The sequence below is a fragment of the Myxocyprinus asiaticus genome, chromosome 27, assembly GCF_019703515.2.
Source record: "Myxocyprinus asiaticus isolate MX2 ecotype Aquarium Trade chromosome 27, UBuf_Myxa_2, whole genome shotgun sequence".
In the NCBI taxonomy this organism is placed as follows: Eukaryota; Metazoa; Chordata; class Actinopteri; order Cypriniformes; family Catostomidae; genus Myxocyprinus; species Myxocyprinus asiaticus.
The window spans coordinates 35,242,415-35,265,586 of record NC_059370.1 but is presented as its reverse complement, the minus strand read 5'-3'; the positions used below and the strand labels follow the sequence as shown (position 1 = coordinate 35,265,586).

The 23,172-nt window shown below is 39.3% G+C and overlaps 2 protein-coding genes across 6 annotated transcripts in view; one reads left to right on the top strand and one right to left on the bottom strand.

Annotated features, from left to right (window-relative positions):
* Positions 1 to 19,401, top strand: part of LOC127418352 (mediator of RNA polymerase II transcription subunit 12) — a 45,029-nt gene extending 25,628 nt beyond the window's left edge. For 2 of the 5 annotated variants that reach the window (XM_051658943.1, XM_051658942.1), the window contains exons 25-44: positions 63 to 176; positions 680 to 843; positions 1,439 to 1,618; positions 4,828 to 4,899; positions 5,044 to 5,204; positions 5,396 to 5,557; positions 7,468 to 7,579; positions 7,669 to 7,758; positions 8,864 to 8,973; positions 9,100 to 9,235; positions 11,381 to 11,530; positions 11,628 to 11,987; positions 12,625 to 12,772; positions 12,964 to 13,157; positions 14,609 to 14,686; positions 14,806 to 15,026; positions 15,385 to 15,559; positions 17,313 to 17,486; positions 18,278 to 18,359; positions 18,490 to 19,400. In XM_051658943.1, the coding sequence (XP_051514903.1) occupies positions 63 to 176; positions 680 to 843; positions 1,439 to 1,618; positions 4,828 to 4,899; positions 5,044 to 5,204; positions 5,396 to 5,557; positions 7,468 to 7,579; positions 7,669 to 7,758; positions 8,864 to 8,973; positions 9,100 to 9,235; positions 11,381 to 11,530; positions 11,628 to 11,987; positions 12,625 to 12,772; positions 12,964 to 13,157; positions 14,609 to 14,686; positions 14,806 to 15,026; positions 15,385 to 15,559; positions 17,313 to 17,486; positions 18,278 to 18,359; positions 18,490 to 18,527 (2,921 nt within the window). In that variant the 3' untranslated portion in view covers positions 18,528 to 19,400. Of the gene's footprint in view, positions 1 to 62; positions 177 to 679; positions 844 to 1,438; positions 1,619 to 4,827; positions 4,900 to 5,043; positions 5,205 to 5,395; positions 5,558 to 7,467; positions 7,580 to 7,668; positions 7,759 to 8,863; positions 8,974 to 9,099; positions 9,236 to 11,380; positions 11,531 to 11,627; positions 11,988 to 12,624; positions 12,773 to 12,963; positions 13,167 to 14,608; positions 14,687 to 14,805; positions 15,027 to 15,384; positions 15,560 to 17,312; positions 17,487 to 18,277; positions 18,360 to 18,489 lie in introns of all 5 variants that reach the window. The other 3 variants (XM_051658940.1, XM_051658939.1, XM_051658941.1) reach the window with 2 other exon arrangements.
* Positions 19,402 to 19,418: 17 nt separating this feature from the next.
* Positions 19,419 to 22,655, bottom strand: LOC127418361 (methionine--tRNA ligase, mitochondrial-like). Its single transcript, XM_051658965.1, has 3 exons — positions 22,302 to 22,655; positions 21,885 to 22,219; positions 19,419 to 21,109 (listed from the first exon to the last, which is right to left on the bottom strand). Exons 1-3 carry the CDS (start codon positions 22,603 to 22,605, stop codon positions 19,922 to 19,924), a joined length of 1,827 nt encoding a protein of 608 aa, XP_051514925.1. The 5' UTR covers positions 22,606 to 22,655; the 3' UTR covers positions 19,419 to 19,921.
* Positions 22,656 to 23,172: the final 517 nt, after the last annotated feature.

Below are 23,172 nucleotides of genomic sequence, written 5' to 3'. Positions count from 1 at the left end.
TAGTGAACTGCTTGAGGGCTTGTGTTAACGTGCAGAGTTGCGAATGTTGTCTCTGTCCACAGATAAATCCACAGTGGGGATCAGGTCATCCTGTGATCGCCATCTGTTGGCTGCCTCTCAGAACAGCATAGTGGTGGGAGCGGTGTTTGCAGTGTTGAAGGCTGTTTTCATGCTGGGTGAGACTTGGTTGTCTTGCTGTTGTGCATAAATGTTTTATTCATTAAGCAGCAATCAAAACAGGGAACAAGTTAGTCATAAAGTTGATGTGTGTAATTTCTGCACCACTAGCGGCACCAGGCAGAATTGCAATCTGTTTGTTTGAGTAGCCCAACTGTTCCGAACATGAGTCCGGAGTGTGGGATGATCCGAACAATTCAAGAAGGTGGAAGTGTTTGAAACTGCACACATCACCTTTATTCATAAATAAACTTTGAACTGTATCTGATAATCGGAGAACAACACAGAACATGAGTATCAAACTTCCATTTTCTGCCTTGCCTGCATCGGTATTTCCTTAAGGAAAAGAATAGTGTTTTTGAAATTATTGGTAAACTGATCCAGAAAAGGAGAAAGCCAGATGAATGGTAGACAGAGACTCAGCTGACATATTGAGTTAGATTTTTGTCTGGTTGCAGAATAAATGAATGTGTGGCTGAAAAGTGTGACACTGTTTTTCCAGGTGATGCAGAGCTGAAGGGTTCTGGCTTCTCCCACCCTGCTGGTTTGGATGACATTGGAGAAGACGATATGGGCTCCAAAAAATCCGGAGGCCGTAACGTGTCTATAGAAACGGCCAGTCTAGTTGTTTACGCCAAGTATGTGCTGAAGAGCATCTGTCAGCAGGTACATTTTCTGAGGATGATTACACTCTTGCAGTAATCCACAATAAATGTAGACTGAAGATTTGAAAATTATTTTCTTGGTCCAGGTACACTTTATAGGGTGACCTACTACATTTATTTGGAGCTATGGCCTAGTGGTTTGCACACATCCTCTCATTCGCCCCTGTTCTTCCCATCTGACCTCTTTCTACTATACCTGTCTATAAATTTGGCTACAAGGTTTTAAAGAATAGATTACCCAAAATCTTAATGCGTCTTTTGGCACTATAATGGATGTTAATAGTAAATCCTGGCTGTCAAGCTCCATAAGGGGGGGGGGGGGGCACTATAAAACGACAGTATTCAAGTAAAGTATAAAGTATTCAAACTGTTTTCAAAATCTCTCAAATCAAATCATTGATCAACTCGTGTAAAGCAGCCAAATTAAATATGGTGACTACTGTGTGTAAATAGCATCAATCCTCATTGGTTCCTATGTAACGATGATGATTGGTCACGACACGCTAGAACCAATGATGTTTGATGATGTTACATACGTTTCGCCATATTTGATTTGGCTGCTGTGCTAAAGTGAAACTATCCTTCTCTCGTTTTAGGAGTGGGTAGGTGAGCGGTGTCTGAAGTCTCTATCAGAGGACAGCAGTGCCCTGCAGGATCCAGTTCTGGTGAACATCCAGGCTCAGCGGTTACTGCAGCTCATCTGTTACCCACACAGGCAGCTGGACAGCGAGGAGGGGGAGAATCCTCAGAGACAGCGCATTAAACGCATCCTGCAGGTCACACACACTCACATGATCACACATCTGCTCTTGATTTGACTGATCATCTCACTAGAGTCCCAGATTTTGATAGTAGTATACAGAGAATTGAATATGTATCCCCTTAGTTATTTAGATGATAATAAAGAAAATATGTCAAGTTTGTCTGTGCAAGAGGATACAAGGACATACAGTGGCAAGAAAAAGTATGTGGAATTAGCTGATTTTCTGCATTTAAGTGGTCATAAAATGTGATCTCATCTTCATCAAAGTCACAAGTATTGACAAACACAATGCACTTAAGCTAACAACACACAAACAATTCTAATCTTTCATGTCTTTATTGAACACATCCCATTAAACTTGCACGGTACTGTGGAAAAAGAAAGTGAACTCTTGGATTTAATAACTGGTCTGAACCGCTTTCTTGGGGTCATTCCATCTCTGTTGGGTTAAGGTCAGGGTTCTGACTGGGCCACTTCAAAAGGTGGATTTTCTTTTTTGAAACCATTGTGTAGTGGATTTACTTTTAATGTTTAGGGTCAATGTCATGCTGCATCACCCAACTTTTACTGAGCTTCAGCTGAATACTTATCCTGCCATGGACACCATGGCTGTTTAATGTTCTTCGTATTGTAGACTCAGGAACAGAGTTGTTAACCAGTTCCAATGATTTCCCCAAGTCTTTTGCTGTCACTCTAGGGTTCTTTTTTACCTCACTGAGCATTCTGCGGTGTGCCCTTTGAGTCATCTTGGCTGGACGGCAACTTCTAGGGAGAGTAGCCACAGTACTAAATCGTCTTAATTTAAAGACAATTTGTCTAACTGTGGACAGATGAATGTCTAAGCTCTTCAAGATAACTTTGTAACCCTTTCCAGCTTTATGCAAAGCAACAATTCTTGAACGTAGGTCTTCTGAGATCTCTTTTTTTTTTTGCGAGGCATGTTAGCAGATGCTTCTTGTGAATAGCAAACTCAACATGTTTGAATGCTTTTTACAAGACAAGGTAGCTCTAACCCACACCTCCAATTTTGTTTAATTAATTGGATGCTAGGTTTGCCAACTCCTGACTCTAATAAGCTTTTGTTGATGTCATTAGCCTAAGGGTTCACATACTTTTTCCAACATACACTGTGAATGTTTGAATGATGTATTCAATATGTACAAGAACAATACTGTGTTTTTAGTTAAAACAGATTGTGTTTGTTCATTATTGTGACCAGATTTTAAGACACATTTATACATAAATGCAGGTAATTCCAAAGGGTTCACATACTTTTTCTTGCCACTGTAATTATAAGGACGTTTTCACACTTGGTGCTGGTCCATTTTGATGTTTTTAGTTAGAGGTCTGCATTCCCGCGGAACTCCCACAGGACGCGATTAATTTTTTTGTGGCACGGGATTGAATTTCCAAGTCTGTGGAAGCGGGCGGTCAGAGAAGAGCCTGAAGAATCCGATGTGGATATCTATTTTTCTGTTATTAATTTATGAATGCAAAAAAACAAAACAATAACTCTTATTTTATTTTATAAAATAAATTGTATATATGTTTTTGATAACAGTGAACAGAAAATATGACTTAAAGATGTGCACACAGCATGTATTTAGAGCAGACTATGCAGGTAGTCAGCGGGGCTTTAGAAGAATGGCAGAGCAAAGTGTGGATGCAGTGGGTGCGTTCCATTTCAGAAGTGATCGTCCCTATGCCCTATTCCCTTCAAAGACCATCCACTGTGAGAGTTTTTAAGGGCTAAAAGGTGTGGGACTTAAAAATAAGGGTCATTCTTAACTCACTTTTTAGGTCATTTTTATTGGAAATTCTGTTTGAAGCGAACTTACAGCACAGCTATCATGGTTGTTCTCTCTTCAAAGTGCCCTTCAGAGGGTGATTTATACCATTTGGTACACAGGGACTGTGTCATCAAAGGATGTGAAACTTGGATTGAAAAATGGTCAGTTTAGTGTTAAGAAATCAACCTCAGGCAAGTCAGATGAGCATCATGTCATGCATCATCTGATAATAGCAATAACAGAAAAATAAAACATTTTTTGTGTACTAATTTGGCTTTAGCCCTATGTGGAAAACCAATGTGGGATTGCGGGAATTGGAGCGGTCGGGGTAAAAAAATCACTGCGGGCAGAGGAGTAAACATGGAGTCAAATTCAGCGGGAGCATTCGGGTGCAGGATAGAAACTTGTCCTGCGCAGACCTCTACTTTGAGTCCCTTTGACATCAGAATTCATTTTTTGTTTGGTCTGAAAGTTGTTTTTAAATTCAAATATTCACCAAGAAACCACACCTGAGTCTGCTTGGAAAAAAAGGGTAATGAGGCACAGTTCATGTGAACTACAATATGCTTCAAAATTAGTATGAAAGCAATAGGTCCTAATTTGTGGAAGTGAACCTCTGTTTATAAAGTATGATTTGATTATTATAGTATAATGCATTTCTCATCATGGTTTATCTCCACAGAAATTGCCTTGGCAATTTGGGGAGCAACATTCATTCTTCACATCTTTTGCAGTGCATCCACAGCATACAGATGGAAGTGCAGTTCTGCATGCTATGTTTTCGTAGTAAAAAACACATGAGTAAAATAAAGTGAAGCAAACAATGCCTTGGATCCTTGCATTCTGAGTTCAGTTGTAACCAAGCAACAGCGGCAAACAGTCGCCACTAATACTCAGTGGTACTTGCATTGACGATGCAAATGTATTGTAGTTAGGAGGCAATTAATACAGACACAACAAAGCAATTTAAAACCAAGTGAAAACAGCCCACACAATGTCCCATTCATCTAGTTGAATCAGGTCAAGCTCAGTGCCGCTCCAGGGGAGTTGTGGGTCTGTTTTACTGTATCAAAGCTGCTTTGAAGACCAGGACTATGTACAGTACATTAAGACGAACAGGTGGTTTTGTGTTTTAAACACCAGGCAGCTCTGTTACTGCTGTCAGCGATTGAAGAGCACAGTGCACTAGCAGAGAAAGAACAGACGCCCATTTTTCCAGCCTTAATTATTAATTTCAATTCCTTAAGCCTTTAAGCCATTAATGATTCACGTGGGGCCCACAGCAGCTCATTATTTTGGATAGGATTTTCATCTTCATAGACTGTAAGGACAGGGGCTCCCTTGCAATTAATATCCAGCTGGAACTCTTAAGCTCTGCTTTGATTATTTTAAAAGCATTCTTTCCATATGCCATCTGTTCTTCTGCTTACAGAACATGGACCAATGGACCATGAGACAGTCCTCTCTCGAGCTCCAGCTCATGATCAAGCAAAGCACAAATAATGTAAGTTACTGACACCGATGTTTGCTGAGTTTATCTCTGGAGACCAATAATTCACCACACTTTCTTTGTGAATGGTTATTTTGTTGTATGTTTCAAGGTTTATCATTACCTGCTAGATTTATTATTTGAACCTACTCTTTACAGGAGCTGTACTCGCTACTGGAGAACATAGCCAAGGCTACCATTGAAGTTTTCCAGAAGTCTGCAGAGATGAACTCAAGTAACCCCTCCTGGAATGGCACTGCTGTTGCTGGAACCTCCGTCTCCAACAGCAACATCGCCAGCAAACTCAAACCTGTGCTCAGGTGGGTGACCTCAATCAACGCTTTCCCCAAGCTCTGTTTGTCAGAAGGTCTCAGAGTTCATGTTTAATTTGAGTTTGATAGTTAATGGCTCTTTTTGAAGTGACTATTTTGCCTTTCAATGAGAAAAAGGATTTGTAGCTCGTTGGTGCCCTGCATGTTTTTAAAATATTGTTTGTATGTTTTTCCTGCAGTTCCTCTGAGCGTTCAGGTGTGTGGTTAGTGGCTCCTCTTATTGCTAAGCTTCCCACCTCAGTGCAGGGTCACGTGCTGAAGGCCGCAGGTGAAGAACTGGAGAAGGGTCAACACCTCGGGCCTTCTTCACGCAAAGAGAGAGATCGGCAGAAACAGAAAAGGTATGACAATTTTGCCCACCTAGTCGATATTATTAGGCCTAATTTGTGTGCTTCTGATGCAAAGGCTGTTCCAAACAGTAGGCTGTAAATTCATGCTGCCTTATCGAAGACACATTGTTAGTTTGGCTTATTAAAGTACAGGGTTCCCATAGTCTTGTAAAACCTGGAAATATAAAATTAAAAAATATATATTATTATTATTTATTTTTTTATACTTTTTTTCCAGGCAAGGAAAGTTTTTCTAGTTATGCTTTGTTTTAAAATATTTTATTTGAAAGAATTTTTTTTTCCATGCAGTGCAACAAATGGAACAGAACAAAGGTGTCTCAAAGCATTTTAAATAGCTGAAGTTCTTTTAAAGCTAAAGGATGTAATTTGCAAGAATAAACATTGTTTTTAAACAGCTTGACGAATACGCCCCCTGTCTGCTGTAGATCGAATAAATAGATCGGGTCTGTTCCAAAACCTATTGAGCTTCCTCCGGAAGCAGAATTTTAAGACATCATAGGTGCGCTCCCGACGCGAAGGCTGTCCCAAAAGGTAGGTATTTTAAATATGCTGCCTCTTTAGGTACATCGTTTTGGCCAAATTCTAAGGTAGCATCGTGTGTATACTTCCCTGGGTAGGCGATCCCAGAATGCATCTTGATTAGCTCTGTGGAGAAATAAATCCAAAATGGTGGACAAAGCTAGAGAATTTTTGCTTATAAACATATGTATAATCCATTTTATACTAAAAGTATTGATAAGTTTTTTTGTTTATTTTTCTCCCAATTTGGAATGCCTAATTCCCAGTGTGCTTTTAAGTCCTCGTGGTCGTATAGTGATTCGCCTCAATTCGGGTGGCGGAGGACGAATCCCAGCTGCCTCCGCGTCTGAGACCGTCAACCCGCGCATCTTATCACGTGGCTTGTTGAGCGCGTTGCCACGGAGACTTAGCGCTTGTGGAGGCTTCACGACATCCACCGCAGCATTCACGCTCAACTCACCACACGCCCCACCGAGAATGAACCACATTATAGCGAATACGAGGAGGTTACCCCATGTGACTCTACCCTCCCTAGCAACCGGGCCAATTTGGTTGCTTAGGAGACCTGGCTGGAGTCACTTAGCACGCCCTGGGATTCAAACTAGCGAACTCCAGGGGTGGTGGCCAGCGTCTTTTACCACTGAGCTACCCAGGCCCCCTACGATAAATAACACTTTAATATGATACAAAACAGACACTTTTACCCAAAAATGTGTGTGTGCCGTGCATTGTTATGCTCATTAGAGTATTGCGTTGTTCCTCTCACGTCACCTGTAATGAAATTAGTTGCGAATCGAGTCTCCCATGCGCTGCGCCTGAGGAGCGCTATTTGAATGATGCGTGGATGTAGTGTTCCAAATCGTTCTCTTATGAGGCTATATTTCATTTAGGATGCTGCCATAGAAGACAGCTGCCTATGTAGGCAGGAGCCCACAAGGCAGCTCACAGAGTTTTGTAACAGACCCCTAGTCCCACCCCAAACTTACACCATTGTTTGAGTCAGTGTTGTGTGGGTTTTTTTGTAGCGGCACAGAGATGCAGTGTTTACAGTGGCTTATTTGTATATAGTTGCCTATATATATTAAACTGAGATAGGAGAAAGTATTTTAACTTTACAGACTTCAGCTTTAAACTTGATGTGGTGTCTGAAGATGCTGAAAAACAGAGAGACGCAGTGCAACGGACAAAGACGTCCATCTAGTGCGTGTTTACATGGAACTTTTAAGCACAGACCTGCCTTTTAAATGATATACAGGCGAGGCAGATCAATAGGTTTGAATTTCTGGTTTGTAGTAAATTGGATGTCACGTTAGAGCAGAGTTGACACTCAAGAAAACTTAATGGACTTCTCAAATGTCTTCATATTTTCTTTTATCTTTTAGTATGTCTCTCCTGAGCCAGCAGCCTTTCCTGTCTCTGGTGCTTACGTGTCTCAAGGGACAAGATGAGCAGAGAGAGGGTCTCCTGACATCCCTTTACAGCCAAGTACAGCAGGTACCTCAACAACCCCACCTCTTCGATGCACTCTGTGCCATTCATGCTCCTTGTCTCTTTTGGACTGATATGACATATTTCCCCATCAGATTGTGACTAACTGGCGTGAGGACCAGTACCAGGATGACTGCAAGGCCAAACAGATGATGCATGAGGCCTTGAAGCTGCGGCTCAATCTGGTGTGCAACTTTTATCTCTCTCTCTCTCATATCTCAAAGTTTGGCTGACAAAACAAGTACAGTCTCATACAATGTTTTGTGCTCTAGGTTAAACTGGCTCAAGGTTAAGGATAAACTCAAATAAATAATATTACCAAGGTCTAGTTTAATACCCCATGAAAGTGCTTGACAAGCGCAGTTTTCTTTTCTGTGTTCATGTATTTCCTATTGAATCAGGAAGTTGACGGGACATATTTAGTTGTAGGGATAGTTCACCCAAAAATGAAAATTCTCTTATCATGAACTCACTCTCATACCATCTCAGATGTGTATGACTTTCTTTCTTCTGCAGAACACAAAGATTTTTAGAAGAATATCTCCGCTCTGTAAGTCCATACAATGCAAGTGAATGGGTGCCAGAATTTTAGTGCCAAAAGAAAGTCAGCATAGAAGTAATCCATAAGACTGCAGTGGTTGAATTCATATCTTCTGAAGCTATATAATAAGTGTGACTGAGAAACAGTTCAATATTTAAGTCAGTTTTTACCATAAATTCTCCTCCCTGCCCAGTAGGGGGCAATATGCACAAAGAATGCAAATCACCAAAAACAAAAGGACTTAAATATTGATCTTTTTCTCACCCACACCTATCATATTGCTTCAGAAGATATGGATTTAACCACTGGAATCTAATGGATTACTTTTATGCTGTGTTTATGTGCTTTTTGTAGCTTCAAAATTTTGGCACCCATTCACTTGCATTGTGAGGACCTACAGAGCTGTAATATTCTTCTAAAATTCTTTGTTTGTATTCAGCAGAAGAAAGAAAGTCATGCACATCTGGGATGACATGTGGGTGAGTAAATGATGAGAGCATTTTCATTTTTGGGTGAACTATCCCTTTAAAGGGTCAAAAAGTCCCAACCATGATTTGCTATTTTCTTATATGTTGCATGTGGTATTAGAGGGAGGGACATTAAATGTGGATATCTGCTGTTAACTTTTAGGAGTACACTAGCGTTTAGGCTTCAAAGTTAATCGACATAGACTTACATTTTTAATTTAATTCGGTCTTCAAAGTCTGAGCTCTTTTTCTTGTTTTTTTACTTTCCATCTCATGGTCTAGGTGGGCGGGATGTTTGATACAGTGCAGCGTAGCACACAGCAGACGACAGAGTGGGCGGTGCTTCTGCTGGACATCATCAGCAGTGGCACAGTGGACATGCAGTCGAACAAGTGAGACCTGTCACCTGACACACCCATCATTCACTGTCCCTGATGATCTGTGCTACACCGTCTGATTATGAATGATGTTTCTGTTGTGTTGTACCACTTTCTTCCTCCTTTCTCCCTCTCCATTAGTGAGCTCTTCACAACAGTGTTAGACATGCTGAGTGTGCTGATTAATGGCACTCTGGCAGCTGACATGTCCAGCATCTCTCAGGGCAGCATGGAGGAGAATAAGAGGGCCTATATGAACCTGGTCAAGAAGCTCAGGGTGAGACTTTAATGTATTAATACTGCTTACAAAATACCTAAGCCTTGGGATGAGAGAGCTCTTAGAATGGTAAAACTGGCTTCTTTTTAAAGTTAAATAATCGTTAGTACTCAGGGCATGGGGTTAGAGATGTGGACAAACCACTAACCTTAAAGGTATAGTTCACCCAAAAATGAAAATTATCATCATTTACTCACCCTCATGCAATCCCACATGTGTATGACTTTCTTGCTTCTGCAGAACACAAACGAAGATTTTTAGAAGAATGTTTCAGCTCTGTATGTCGTCACAATGCAAGTAAATGGTGGCCAGACCTTGAAAAAGAGTAACATTTTGGTCTGTTCTCACCCAAAACTGATTGGATCGCTTCAGATGACATTGATTACCCCACTGGAGTTTGATGGATTACTTAAATGTTTAAATGTTTAAAAGCTTTTTGGAGCTTCAAAGTTCTGGTCACCATTCACTTGCATTATATAGACCTACAGAGCTGAGATATTCTTCTAAAAATCTTCGTTTGCGTTCTGCAGAAGTCAGTCATACACATCTGGGATGGCATGAGGGTGAGTAAATGATGAGACAGTTTTCATTTTTGGGTGTACTAACCCTTTAAAAGTGCACTCAGTAACTTTTTGTTTTTGTCATCTTGGACTTACAGTGACACCTAGGGGTGTGGATGCAGCATAATTCAAAATCAACAGTTTTCACTAACAGATGCCATTGTAGAAATTCACTATTCACAATCAGCCATGATTAATTTAATCCAAGAGTGAAAGTGTCCAATAACAAGATGGTTACTGAGATAAAGCGAGTAGTATTCAGCTGGTCATGTGATTCTAAAATGGCAGCCCCCATGAGGGCATCCCTGCCCCATGTAGAATAAAACAGCTTTTATAAGGTTACTGATATGACTGGAGTCCTCATCTCACGTGAGTGGTCATGATTTTATACATATGTTTCAAATTTACAGTTCATTTCTTTAGGAGTAAAACTTTTTTTAATGGGGAAAAAAATTACTGAGTTGCACCTTTAAAGGAATAGTTCACCCAAATTCTCTCATAATTTACTCACTCTCGTGCCATTCAAGGTGTTTATTACTGTCTTTCTTCAGCAGAACACAAATTAAGATTTTTAGAAGAATATTTCAGGTCTGTAGGTCCATAAAATGCAAGTACATATAGCCATCATAAAAATAATCCATACGATTCCAGTGGTTTAATTAATGTCTTCTGAAGCGAAACACTAGGCGTAAGAAATAGATCAGTTTTATTTTTTTTTAATTATCTATTCCGGCCAGTTTGAGGTTTGTACTTTGAGGGTGGAGATCAAACTGCCTCTCGCATGACGTAAGCATGTAAGCCTCCTTTGCATAGATATTCATGTGTAGATCCTTTATTAGCAGCTGTTTCTATGGACCACTGTACTTTTTCGACACACAGAGTTTATGCAGCGGTCTGAACAAGGAGCTCGGTCTGAGGCATCTCCTCCACTCACTCACTTGCATTCAAACCAATTCAAACAGCCCTCCTTGTTCACCGGTCCAAGATGGCGCCGTAGTTGACGGATCCAGACCACCCGAATGAGGCATCTATGTATGATCCTCTATGCTCCTCTGTTGTAAACAACATTGCACTTCCATTTTTGGTTTTGGTTTTTTCTTCAGTTTTTCATGCGTCAGTTCTCTCGTGAGCTTGCCAACACACTTGACCTCAACACTCGTGAATTTTTTGTAAAAAAATATTAATCAATTCTTACACCTAGCGTTTCACATCAGAAGTCATTAATTAATCCACTGGAGTCGAACAGATTACTTCTATGATGGCTATATGTGCTTGTTGCAGCTTCAAAAATTTGGCACTTGAATTTAATGGACATACAGAGCTGAGATATTCTTCTAAAAATCTTCATTTGTGTTCTGAAGAAAAAAGAAAGTTATACACATCTGGGATGGCGTGAGGGTGAGTAAATGATGAGAGAATTTTCATTTTTGGGTGAACTAATCCTTTAAGTATTAAACTTCGGTGTGTAACTCGTCCCGCATCGTTTTGCTATGAATGTGAATGATACCTTGTAGCGGCACGTTTTGCACCACTCAGAGTTTCTTCAGAAAATGTAAAACTCAAGACTGTTTTGTCTGGCCTTCAGAAAGAACTTGGTGATCGTCAGTCAGAGAGCTTGGAGAAAGTGAGGCAGTTGCTGCCTCTACCCAAACAGACTCGTGATGTCATCACCTGTGAGCCCCAGGGCTCACTCATTGACACCAAGGGCAACAAGATTGCAGGATTTGAAAAAGAGGTAAATTGCCCCTTTTTATTTATTGTTTTTGACAAGTCCTGCTTAGAATCACATCAGTTGCTTACCTTTGCTTTCTCTTGTGATCTCTGACATACAGGGTCTTCAGGTATCAACCAAGCAGAAGATTTCTCCATGGGATGTGTTTGAGGGGCTAAAGTACTCTGCTCCGCTCTCCTGGGGTTGGTTCGGAACTGTGCGAGTGGACCGCAAGGTCACAAAGTTTGAGGAGCAACAGAGGCTCCTCCTTTACCACACCCATCTAAAGCCCAAACCACGCAGTTATTATCTTGAGCCCCTCCCCCTGCCACCAGAGGAGGAGGAGCCTCCCACGCCGGTAGTACCAGAGCTAGACAAGAAGGTGGATCCAGGGAAGCCGGAAAAGAGCGTCTCCAGTGTCGCACCTGACCCTAATAAGAAGAAAAAGAAAAAGAAACCATCATCTGCCAATAAACAAGAGGTACAGAAGAGAACAGCAGCAAAGAAATGGATCTCCTTTTGTCTGATGTCTAACATAGAAAATATTAATTTATGGATAAAATTTTTGGTAATATTTTAAGAATAGCCTGTAGCAATTAGGGATTCAGTGCCAGTGTACTCTGGAATTTAGTAACAACTATACACAGATGTGTCAAAAAGGGGCCTCATTTTTTAGTTTAATTTCTAACCTTGCAGTTCGATTCATCAGCACAATTTGTGTCACACGCTGTCCAGGGGCAGCAATAGCGCAACACTCTTGAGAGAATTGGGGGCATTCACACAAGACTCATTCAAGCCAATCAGAATGGAACTGAGCAGAGGTCTTGAGACATTTTTAAAAAATTTATTTGAGACCAAAATAACTATTTTTCACCTGATACAATGTCTTATAAGCATGAAACTCATGGTGTGAGATGTACTTGGACCGACCAAAAAATAGCATAATCAAAACAGTTACAGAATGGTGCAAAAAGCTTAAGCAATACATTATTTCAAATGTTTTTATTTCTTGAAAACTGATGAGGAAATCAGGGTTTTAATGAAGGAGAGGTCAAGATTAGTTGGTTCTGGTGCTCTGAATTAAATGCATGACAATGTTTGCATTTTTGTTTGTCCAGGACTACAAGCCTCATAATCCAGGAGTAATGCAGAACACGTCAGGTATGGGCACTGATTTTATGAGCATGGGGCAACCGAACATGTCTTTCAGGATGGGTTACCCTCCTCAGATTAACATTTATGCCCAGAACCAGCCTCTACCACCAGGTTAGCACATACACCAGCATACCTAAACCTTTTAACCCTAATTCCATAACTTTTTTGTTAGTTTTTAAAAATGTGAAGATCAGCAAGCTATTTTTATTTTTTTATAATTTCAGCTTTACATGTTGCAAGCAGAACACCCTAAACTATCTTTAATACCTTACCTGTTTTCTCTCTCTCTCTCTCTCTAAAAGGAGGTCCTGGTTTAGAGCCCCCTATCCGTCCCAGGGCTCCCATGGGCAAAATGATTCCGGCACGTCCCAACACATACACAATGACTAATATGCAGGGTGGAATGGGCAGTATAATGGGGATGGAGAAGCCGAACCAAATGGGCTATAAACCCCAACCCAGCATGCCTCCGGGCCAGATCCGTCAGCAGCTACAGGTTAGACTGGTGAGTCTGGTTTTACTGATCAAGACTCCAGACCAAGTATCACACAGTTTGTCTTTTTTTTTTTTTTTTTTTTTTTTTACATCAACTTTGTCATTTTAGGGTAGATGTCTTGTAATCAGTAGTGATTAGTGAAGCAAGCTTGATTTTGAAAATGGGCCCCACATGTATCTAGGGACCAGAATACCAGACTTGGGGTTGGCTCTTTTGACCAATAATCAACCTCCCTGAATGCACAAAGCACCTGCCTAGAAACACCCAGAACATACTAATAGTTCACCCAAAAATGTAAATTTTCTCATCCGCATACCATTCCAGATGTGTATGACTTTCTTTCTTCTGCAGAACAAATGAAGATTTTTAGAAGAATATCTCAGCTCTGTATGTCCATTAAATTCAAGTGCCAAATTTTTGAAGCTCCAACAAGCACATATAGCCATCATAAAAGTAATCTGTTCAACTCCAGTGGATTAATTAATGTCTTCTGATGCGAAACGCTAGGTGTAAGAAATTGATTAATATTTAAAACTTTTTTTTACAAAAAATTCACGAGTGTCGAGGTCAAGCACATTGGTCGTTACAATGCAAGAGAATGGTGATCAGACCTTTGTAGCTCCAAAAATCACACAGGAAAAGTAATCAATATGACTCCAGTGCTTAAATCCATGAAAGGTGTGGGTGAGAAACAGAACAATATTTAAGTAATTTTTTCACTCTAAATATCCACTTTCACTTTTAGATGTGAAAGTAAAACTATACAGGTACCAAATGTGACTTTCAGATGTAAAAGTGGAGATTAAAAAGGACTTAAATATTGATCTGTTTCTCACCCACACCTATCATATCACTGCTGAAGATATGGATTTAAACACCCAAGTCATATGGATTACTTATATATTTCCTATTTGTAATATTTGGAGCTACAAAGGTCTGGTCACCATCCACTTATATTGTATGGACCTACAGAGCTGAGATATTCTTCTAAAAATCTTTGTGTTCTGCTGAAGAAAGAAAGTCATACACATCTGAGATGGCATGAAGGTGTGTAAATGATGAGAGAATTTTCATTTTTGGGTGAACTAACCCTTTAATATCCGTTGACGCCGCCTTCGCTTGCGGAATTTCACCGTGCAAAGGTAAATGTGACAGAGCCTTCACAACCGCCTAGCAATGCCTTTAAGCATCCACCCCTAACACCCTAGCAATGTTCTAATAACCACTCAGAACGTGTTAACAACCACCTAGAGCATCATGGCTGCAAGTTTTGCATGGGCAATAACCACTCATAACCATTTTTTTGTATGCATTAAGTTGTTATGTATATATGATGATGCTCTGGCACTGGGTTATTTTTGTAATTAGATTTTAATTCAAAAGGGTTGGATGATTGTTCTCCAGAAATGAGAGGCATAATTGTTTTTTTTTTTTTTGTTTGGTATTTTCAGAATCATAATCATTTGCTTGGACAGCAGATAAGACAGGTGGCCCCCAATCAACAGTATCCATCAATGCCACTGACACAGGCAAGTATTTGTTCATTTACGGCATTAATGATCTACATTCACTCAAAACAGGAGATAACTATTGTAACAGATAGTGACTCTGCTATGGTAACATCAACTTTCTTCAAAACATTTCTCAGGGCTACACCTCTTATGGCGCACACATTGGGATGCAGCCACACCCCTCTCAGACTGCTGGAATAGTTTCTACCTCATATGGTAACCAGGGCTTCCAGGGAGTGCATCCTGGTACGAACCCCGGTATGGTGGACCCTCTTAGGCAAATGCAGCAGAGACCTAGTGGCTACGTCCATCAGCAGGCTCCTGGAGTATATGCACACACAATGCAAAACGCACAAAGGTGAGTCCCACACATATGCTTTTGATCCGCAGTCTGTTTGATGTCGGAGTTCTGTTCCATGTGGTTGGTGTGAAAACTGTTTCTGTATGTGCACTAGAAGTTTGTGCAAAAATCCATTTGTATGTTGTCAGTACAGACTATTTCACAGACATATCTTGGAAAACAAAGCGGAATATATAGTTCTGCTCCTAGTTTATTTGCTAAGTGCCTCAAACAAAACTCAGAATATCTTTTAAAAAAGTTTGATGCCACTTTCCCAGCAAACTTTGGTACATCCATTGATCAGAAGCGCTCGTTGTATAATCTTGGTGCATCACAACTCTGTTTCAAGATGTACTGATTAAACTATCTGTCTCAGGTTTCCCCATCAGTCAATGCCGCAGGCGCCTATGATGGCTCAAGGTCACATGGGAGCACAGGGCATACATCCCAGCATGAGACCCAATCAAATGATGGACCAGCAACAGCAGCAGCAGCAGCAGCAGCCCCAGCAGCAACAACAGCAAATGATCAGACAGCATTCAGCGCTTAGAGTACGTACTTGCATACATCAACTTTCATGATGACTAATTATAGACTGTCATTTTGTAACCTTAGTCATTAATCATTGGCTACATAAATTAGATGTGAAGAGGCCTTAATGATGAGCTAGTGCATTAAATGGATGTGTCTAGAGTGGAATACTAGTATACTGCATACTATGTATACTACCTAATGTTTTTAAATCCTGTGTAAACTAGTATGCAGTATACAACACTACACATTTCAAACAATAGTATGCTATTGTCACATGACCTCACTGTTGGAATAAAATCACAGTTGATATTGCTGTCGGTTCACTCGTAACACTGGAAATGTTGGGTTAAGTAGGTGCTTTACATTGCTGTGTAAAGTATCTCATGCAGTGTGCTCTGTTGTCAGTGCTGGGTAGATTAATTCTGAAATGTAATCCAGTACTGATTACAGATTACATGACTGAAATTGTGATCAGTAATCTTTTAGATTACACTTTTTAGTTAATCTTATCTGATTACTTTTGGATTAGATGTTGCATATTTTTATGAAAATCTAATCATTAGTTTTAAATGTATTAATTTCACATTTCATTAAAGATTAGTAAAACATAAACTTCATATAAATCATATAAACTCACCGACCACTTTATTAGGTACACCTGAACACCTACTTATTCATGCGATTATCTAATCAGCCAATCGTGTGGCAACAGTGCAGTGCATAAAATCATGCAGTTATGGGTCTGGAGCTTCAGTTAATGTTCACATCAACCTTCAGATTGGGGAAAAATTTGATCTCAGTCATTTAGACCGTGGCAAGATTGTTGGTGCCAGATGGGCTAGTTTGAGTATTTCTATAACTGCTGATCTCCTGGAATTTTCACCAACAACAGTCTCTAGAGTTTACTCAGAATGGTGAACATTAACTGAAGCTCCTGACCCGTTTCTGCATGAATTTATGCATTGCACTGCTGCCAAATGATTGGCTGATTAGATAACTGCTGTTAAGCAGTTCAAATGAAAAATGTAATTGAGAATAATGCTTTTAAAATTCTTAAGGTAAAGATTGAATTGCTCATTTACTTTTCCCTTGTGTCTCTTTGAAAGTCAAGTTATTTCTGTATGTGGCAAATTTAGGAATGGGACTGCACTGTCTTAAGTGTATGTGATGCTACCCGGTTAGACCTATCACACATATTGTCTGATTGGCAATGTAATCAAGAATGTAATCAATAAAAAGTAATTGTAATCTGATTATGCACATTATAAAATGTAGTATAATCCAAATAAAAGTACTAAATTTTTAGTAGTATGATTACGTAGTCCAGATTACATGTGATCCTTATGACACTGCATTGTCTGTTGCATACTGCTCATTTTGTCAGATGTAGTAGTTCGTCAGGGTATTCCGTGCATATAGAAAACATGCATACTGTAATGCATACTCTTTTCAAAAATAGCAGGTAACATGCCATTCTTAAGGAATTATTCTGCAGACCCAGTTGGAGATGACCTTGGTGACTAATTTAAATGGGCAGAATCTGCAGAAAACCAAATATAAGTTTGCAAGACATAAAAATGCACATTCCTTCAGCTTGCCCTTAACCCTGTCATACTGACCCCTGGATCAGCAGGCCATCATTATTGTTGAGCCCTGCCCCATGTGGATTAACTAAAATTGTTTTCAGTGATTCAGTGTCTCCTCTAATTGGATCCTATCTGTATGCTGAGATGACCTATAATTTTTTGTGTTTGTTTTTTCCCTCTACAGCAGCAAGTTCAACAGCAGCAGGTTCAGCAACAGTTGCAACAACAGCAGGTTCAACAACAGCAGGTTCAGCAGCAGGTCCAAACTCAACAGGTGCAGCAGCAGCAGCAGCAGCAGGTGACATCTGCCCAGCCACCCGCTCTGGGCATGCAGCCTCTGCCTCCACAGCAGCCCATGGTAGAACCCCAAACATTCAGTGTTCTTTATAATCTGTTTTTTGTGGTGCATTTTTTTAAAGGAATATTCCGGGATCAATATAAATTAAGCTCAATCGACAGCATTTGTGGCAAAATGTGGATTACCACAAAACTACATTTTGAATTGCCCCTCTTTTTCTTTAAAAAAAGCAGAAATCTGGGTTACAGTGAGGCACTTACAAAGGAAGTGAAGGGGCCAATTTTCAAATGTTAAAAAGACTCACTGTTTCAAAAGTTTAGCCACAATACATAAACAATATGTTTGTTAACATGATTTTAGTGTGCTTACTAACCTTTTCTGTGTAAAGTTAGCCATTTTTACAACTTCATTGCCATGATGACGTATTGTCAACAAACCCTAAAACCTTAAAATGTCCATTTAAACAATTTTACAGCTCAAATAATACATTTTATTAGCAGAATTAATTTAAGTGCTTTTATTAAATTATAAGCTTCAAATTTCTGCCTTTAAACCCTCCAAAAATTTGCCCGATTTACTTCCATTTTAAGTGCGTCACTGTAATCCAGATTTTTGCTTTTTTTAAAGAAATGGAGGGACAAGTCAAAATACATTTTTGTGTTAAACAACATTGTGCCACAAATGCTTTCACTTGAGCTTAACTTGTATCGAACCTGGAATAGTGGTAAAGGAATATCTAAAAGAGACTGATGCATTCTTACTTGAATATCAAGGGGTAAAATCACTGTAATGCACAGTCTCTCATGGCTTACTGTTTTAATAATTTATAACGAATTGTCTTTTTATCTCAGTTCCCGAGGCAAGGCATGCAGCAAACCCAGCAGCAGCAGCAGACTGCAGCACTTGTCCGGCAGCTCCAGCAGCAGCTCTCAAGTATGCTTTAATCTTTACTACTCTATCATGCTTTACATAACCAATCTCAGCCATGGTATGCTAACATTTATTTGGCAGAGCCTGTGGTAGTTTCCAATAATTAACATTACCTTTTTTTCTCTCTCTCCAGATACGCAACCTGGACAGAACACCAACTCGTATTACTGAGTGTGTGTATGCATTTCACAGATTGGGTCTGTCTCCACAGTAGCAGATTCTCTGTGCTATGGACCTCTCTAAAAGATGCCAACACGGCTGTATCTGAAGTAGAATCAAACATTGTTTTTCAGACATGTATTTCTGAAATCCATAGAGGGTTTGTTCTGTGACACATTGACTGAGGTGTACAATGGAAGAGTTTATGTAAAAAAGAAGTACAGGAAATTATAAGAATAATGCAACATTTTTTAATTTTATTTCACTTTGTACAATTTTCAGTTTCCTGTATTTCTCATAAAAAAAAAAAATCATGTCAGTTTTTATGCCTTGTCTTACATTTTGCGTACTTGTACAAACACAAAAATTGAAACATTATCGTTTGCTCAAGAAGCTTCAATGATCTTTGTCTCCATCCAATGTTCCATCCAAAGTAGTTTGCAGGGATAAATCTCACAAAACCTGTCAAGAACTGGTCCAGTCATATTTTACCCCAAAATAATAATAATATATTATTATATATTATGTATTTTGCTTAAAATTATGCCTATTTTTAGGAATATTAAGATTTTAACAAGGCAAAAGGTCTTAATGGTCCTAAAAAAAATAGGCTTAATTTCCTTTATTCAAAATATCATATTTTTTTCTTTTGGGGTTAAATGTGACCAGGACATGTTTTTATGACATTTGAATGCAGGTAACTCATCACCCCCATTTATTGTTGTTTAAAGGGATAGTTCACCCAAAAATGAAAAATCTCTCATCATTTACTCACCCTCATGCCATCCCAGATGTGTATGAATTTACTTTCTTCTTCTGAGCAAATATGAAGATTTTCAGAAGAATATTTCAGCTCTGTTGATCCATACAATACAAATGAATGGTTGCCAAAATTTTGAAGGTCCAAAAAGGACATAAAGGCAGCATAAAAGTAATCCATAAGACTCCAGTGGTTAAATCCATATCTTCTGAAGCAATATAATAGGTGTGGGTGAGAAATGACTTTAAGTCCTTTTTTATTGTAAATCTACACTTTCACATTCAGCCACCTACTGGTTTGGACTGGTCAAAGGTGGAGATTTATAGTAAAAAAAAAAAGAAAAAAAAAAGGACTTAAATATTGATCTGTTTTTCACCCTCGCCTATCATATCGCTTCTGAAAACATGGATTTAACCACTAGAGTCGTATGGATTACTTTTATACTGCCTTTATGTCCTTCATGGACCTTCTGAGTTCTGGTGACCATTCACTTGCATTGTATGGACCTACAGAGCTGAAATATTCTTCTAAAAATATTTGTGTTCTGCAGAAGAAAGTAAGTTATACACATCTGGGATGGCATGAGGGTGTGTAAATGAACTATTACATTTAATCATGGTTGGAATTACCTCAACACACAAAGAATTCATTGAGGTTTTGACTTTTGGCGCATTGCCATTTTGGGAGTCCTCCCTTGGCTCCTCTCAAGGCGACTAAACAGTACTCCCATATCAGGTCCCAGCGCTCTTCCTTCCAAATGACAGTCTCTTCCGTCATATTTCACCAGGAACTTGAGAGAATCCCAGCTCCTCTCCTCTGGCTTGATTCCCAACCTGGATAAAATTTTGTCTGCAAGCCCTGGCATTACAGGTTGCAAGAGTATTCCATACATCCTGAGGCACTCTAAAGATACATGAAGAATAGTGTCAAGCCACTGCTTGTCTTTCGTATCATTTTGGTCAAGCTTCCACGGCGCATGCCTTTGGATAAACCCGTTGGTCAAACGTACACACGCACTGATGGCCTCCAGTGCTTTGTACACTTGTAGATTCTCCAGGTGTTGCTCTACTAAGACAGGAAGTGCAGATACTGCCTCCACCATTCTGTAGTCTTCCGAGACAGCTTTTTCATCAAGTCCTTCAGATGTTTCCTTTGGGAAGAAAGTGTTGCAGAATTCGGGATACACCTGCTTGGGGTTGAGGGATGGTGCAGTGCAGCGGTTTAAAAGTCCACCAAGTGCATCAGCCAGTTCACTGTTGCACAGCTTAATGACTTTATCGTCGTAATAGTCGCAGTCCGAATCAGGAACCCCTTGTCTCAGAAGAAAGTAGCGCAGTCCATCCACGGTGAACTTCTCCAGTGCTTCTTGTGGATTGACCACATTTCCAAGACTCTTGGACATTTTCTTCCCCTCTACTGTCCAGTGCGAATGCACGTATATCGTCTGAGGTAGGGGTAATCCTGCAGCTAAGAGAAATGCCGGCCAGTATACTGCATGAAATTTAAGAATGTCTTTACCTATGACATGATGGACAACTGTCCACCACTGAGAGTGATTCTGCGGATAACCAACAACAGTTAAGTAGTTCACCAGAGCATCCAACCACACATAGATAGTATGTTCTGGATCTCCAGGGACTGAAATACCCCACTGAAGGCGGCTTTTCTGGCGAGACACTGACAGATCGGGTAGATCGTCTTCAAGCCATTGAAGAACTAAGTGCTGAAACTTTACAGGCTGGATGACCTTTGGGTTTGATCGAAACCACTGAAGCAATTCATCACGGAATTCCGATAGGCGGAACATGTAATTGTCTTCCTTCATCCACTCCACCTGTCATTGAAAACACCTGAAGAATTATTGTTGGCGTCATAACCGATGCAATGTTAAAGAACTTTGGATGAGTTTGGTAAGGACTAAATTAAGTTATAAAAAAAAAACAAAAATGCAATTCACATGAGACAATTGCTTGAATACATCTCTACTATGATAAACATGTTTTCAATTAATTATTTCGAAGTCATTGTGATATTTATCTGGGGCTTAAATTAAAGTTATGCAACTGTCTGGAGACGGTAAAAAAAAAAAATAGATGACAGTGAGAAATAAAAGTGGACATTTTAAAAAACCTAATGTTTTTAAAATGTTTAGTTTGGAATAATATTTTATTATTTATTTAAATAAGCAGTGAAACAACTTTGTTTTAAAATATTAATATCTGGAAAAACTTCTGTCCACTAAGTCAAAGTCAGGTGGTGTAACCAACATGCAGGCAGCCATTCTGATGTCATGTTAATTTTATTATTTTTTTTGCAATCACATATTTTGACTCCTTATTGTAAAGTTTTAACGATTAAGTTGTGTACGACTGTGTATTCAAGGTACAAGGAAAGTATGTTAATACTTAATGGTTACACCATTTGCCATTTTTAAAGGCATTAAGTCTTTATTTTTTTTTAAATAACATGGACATAAAGGTTATATTTCTACCATTTTTTTTTTTTTTTTTTTTTTTCCATTTCGGACAACCTTATTTGTCAGACACCACAAAGGAATCCACCAGTACAGGGGAAGCACTGGTTTTACTCAATAACTGGGTAGACGATACCTTGTGGCCACTCTCAGTGGATACTTTGATCTGTCTTCCCACCGAGTCTGTGCTGTCTGTGACTTGAGTTGGCGTGAGAAAGCTTTCATCCGGAGTGGAGTACCAGCCTTCATAAGTTCCTTTGTAGATGAACCCTTTGCTATGGAGAATCATCCAGAAGTGTTCAACTGCCTGTCTATGTCTTTTCTCTGTTGTCCTAATGTAGTCTGTGTATAATATACCACATCTTTGGAATACATTTCGGAAACTCTCTGATACCTCAGTGCAGAAGCTCAAAGGGTCTTTACCAGCATTGCCAGTAGCCTGTTGGATTTTGAGGCCATGTTCATCTGTACCTGCAAAGCACATACAACCAAATTTACTACAACATACTGCGCATAAGTTAGGACTTTTTATGCAGAAATGTGCAAAACATACCTGTAGCAAACCTGGAATGATATCCCTGTAAGAGCTTGTATCTGTGCAGGCAGTCAGCAGTCACTGCAGTATAAACATGGCCAATATGAGGTGACGCATTGACATAGAAGATGGGAGTTGTGATGTAATATGCCTTAGATCTCCGTGAATTATCCGTGCACAAGCATCGCAAAACCGGACAATGCTTCACGCATTTCGAGGGCACTGAGTGGTGGACGTGTTTAAGTCTTCCGTGGAATGCATAATTTGATAACCTTTGTATTATAGTTCTGTTACTAGTGAGAATACAGCACGGAAACTTCATTCTGAGGCAGCTAAACTGAGACGCGTGTGGAAGAACATCCGGGTTGTTGCTGTCACAAATTCTTGAACTTTCAAAGGAAAGGTCCAACAGAAATGTTTTAGTTTGAGAAAACTTTTGTGTGTGTGTGTGTGTATATATATATAGAGCAAGGACAAGGAACAAGATTTAGAATGGGGTGGGAAAAAAATATTTTATAAATATGCTAAACAAGACTGCACAAAAATATATTCTGATATCGAGTAACATAAAGCTTCAGTTTGAAATGTGACAAATGTAATAATAATAATAAAAAAAAACCGAATTTATTAATTAAAAGAGGGTCTACATTTTCCCCCCCAACCTTCCTAGATAATGTGTATATATTTGTGCTTTGGTGAAGAAAAAAATCTTCCCAAGTGTTAAACCAGTTTTTATTTATATTTGATAATAATAATAGTAATAATAATAATAATAATTATAAATGAGCACATCCGGAGAAATAATTGTTCTTAAAAAAACTTGAATAAAAATGTAAATGAAATAAAATAATGAAATATAGTTTTGCTCTCGCTTGAACCGGAAGTAGTC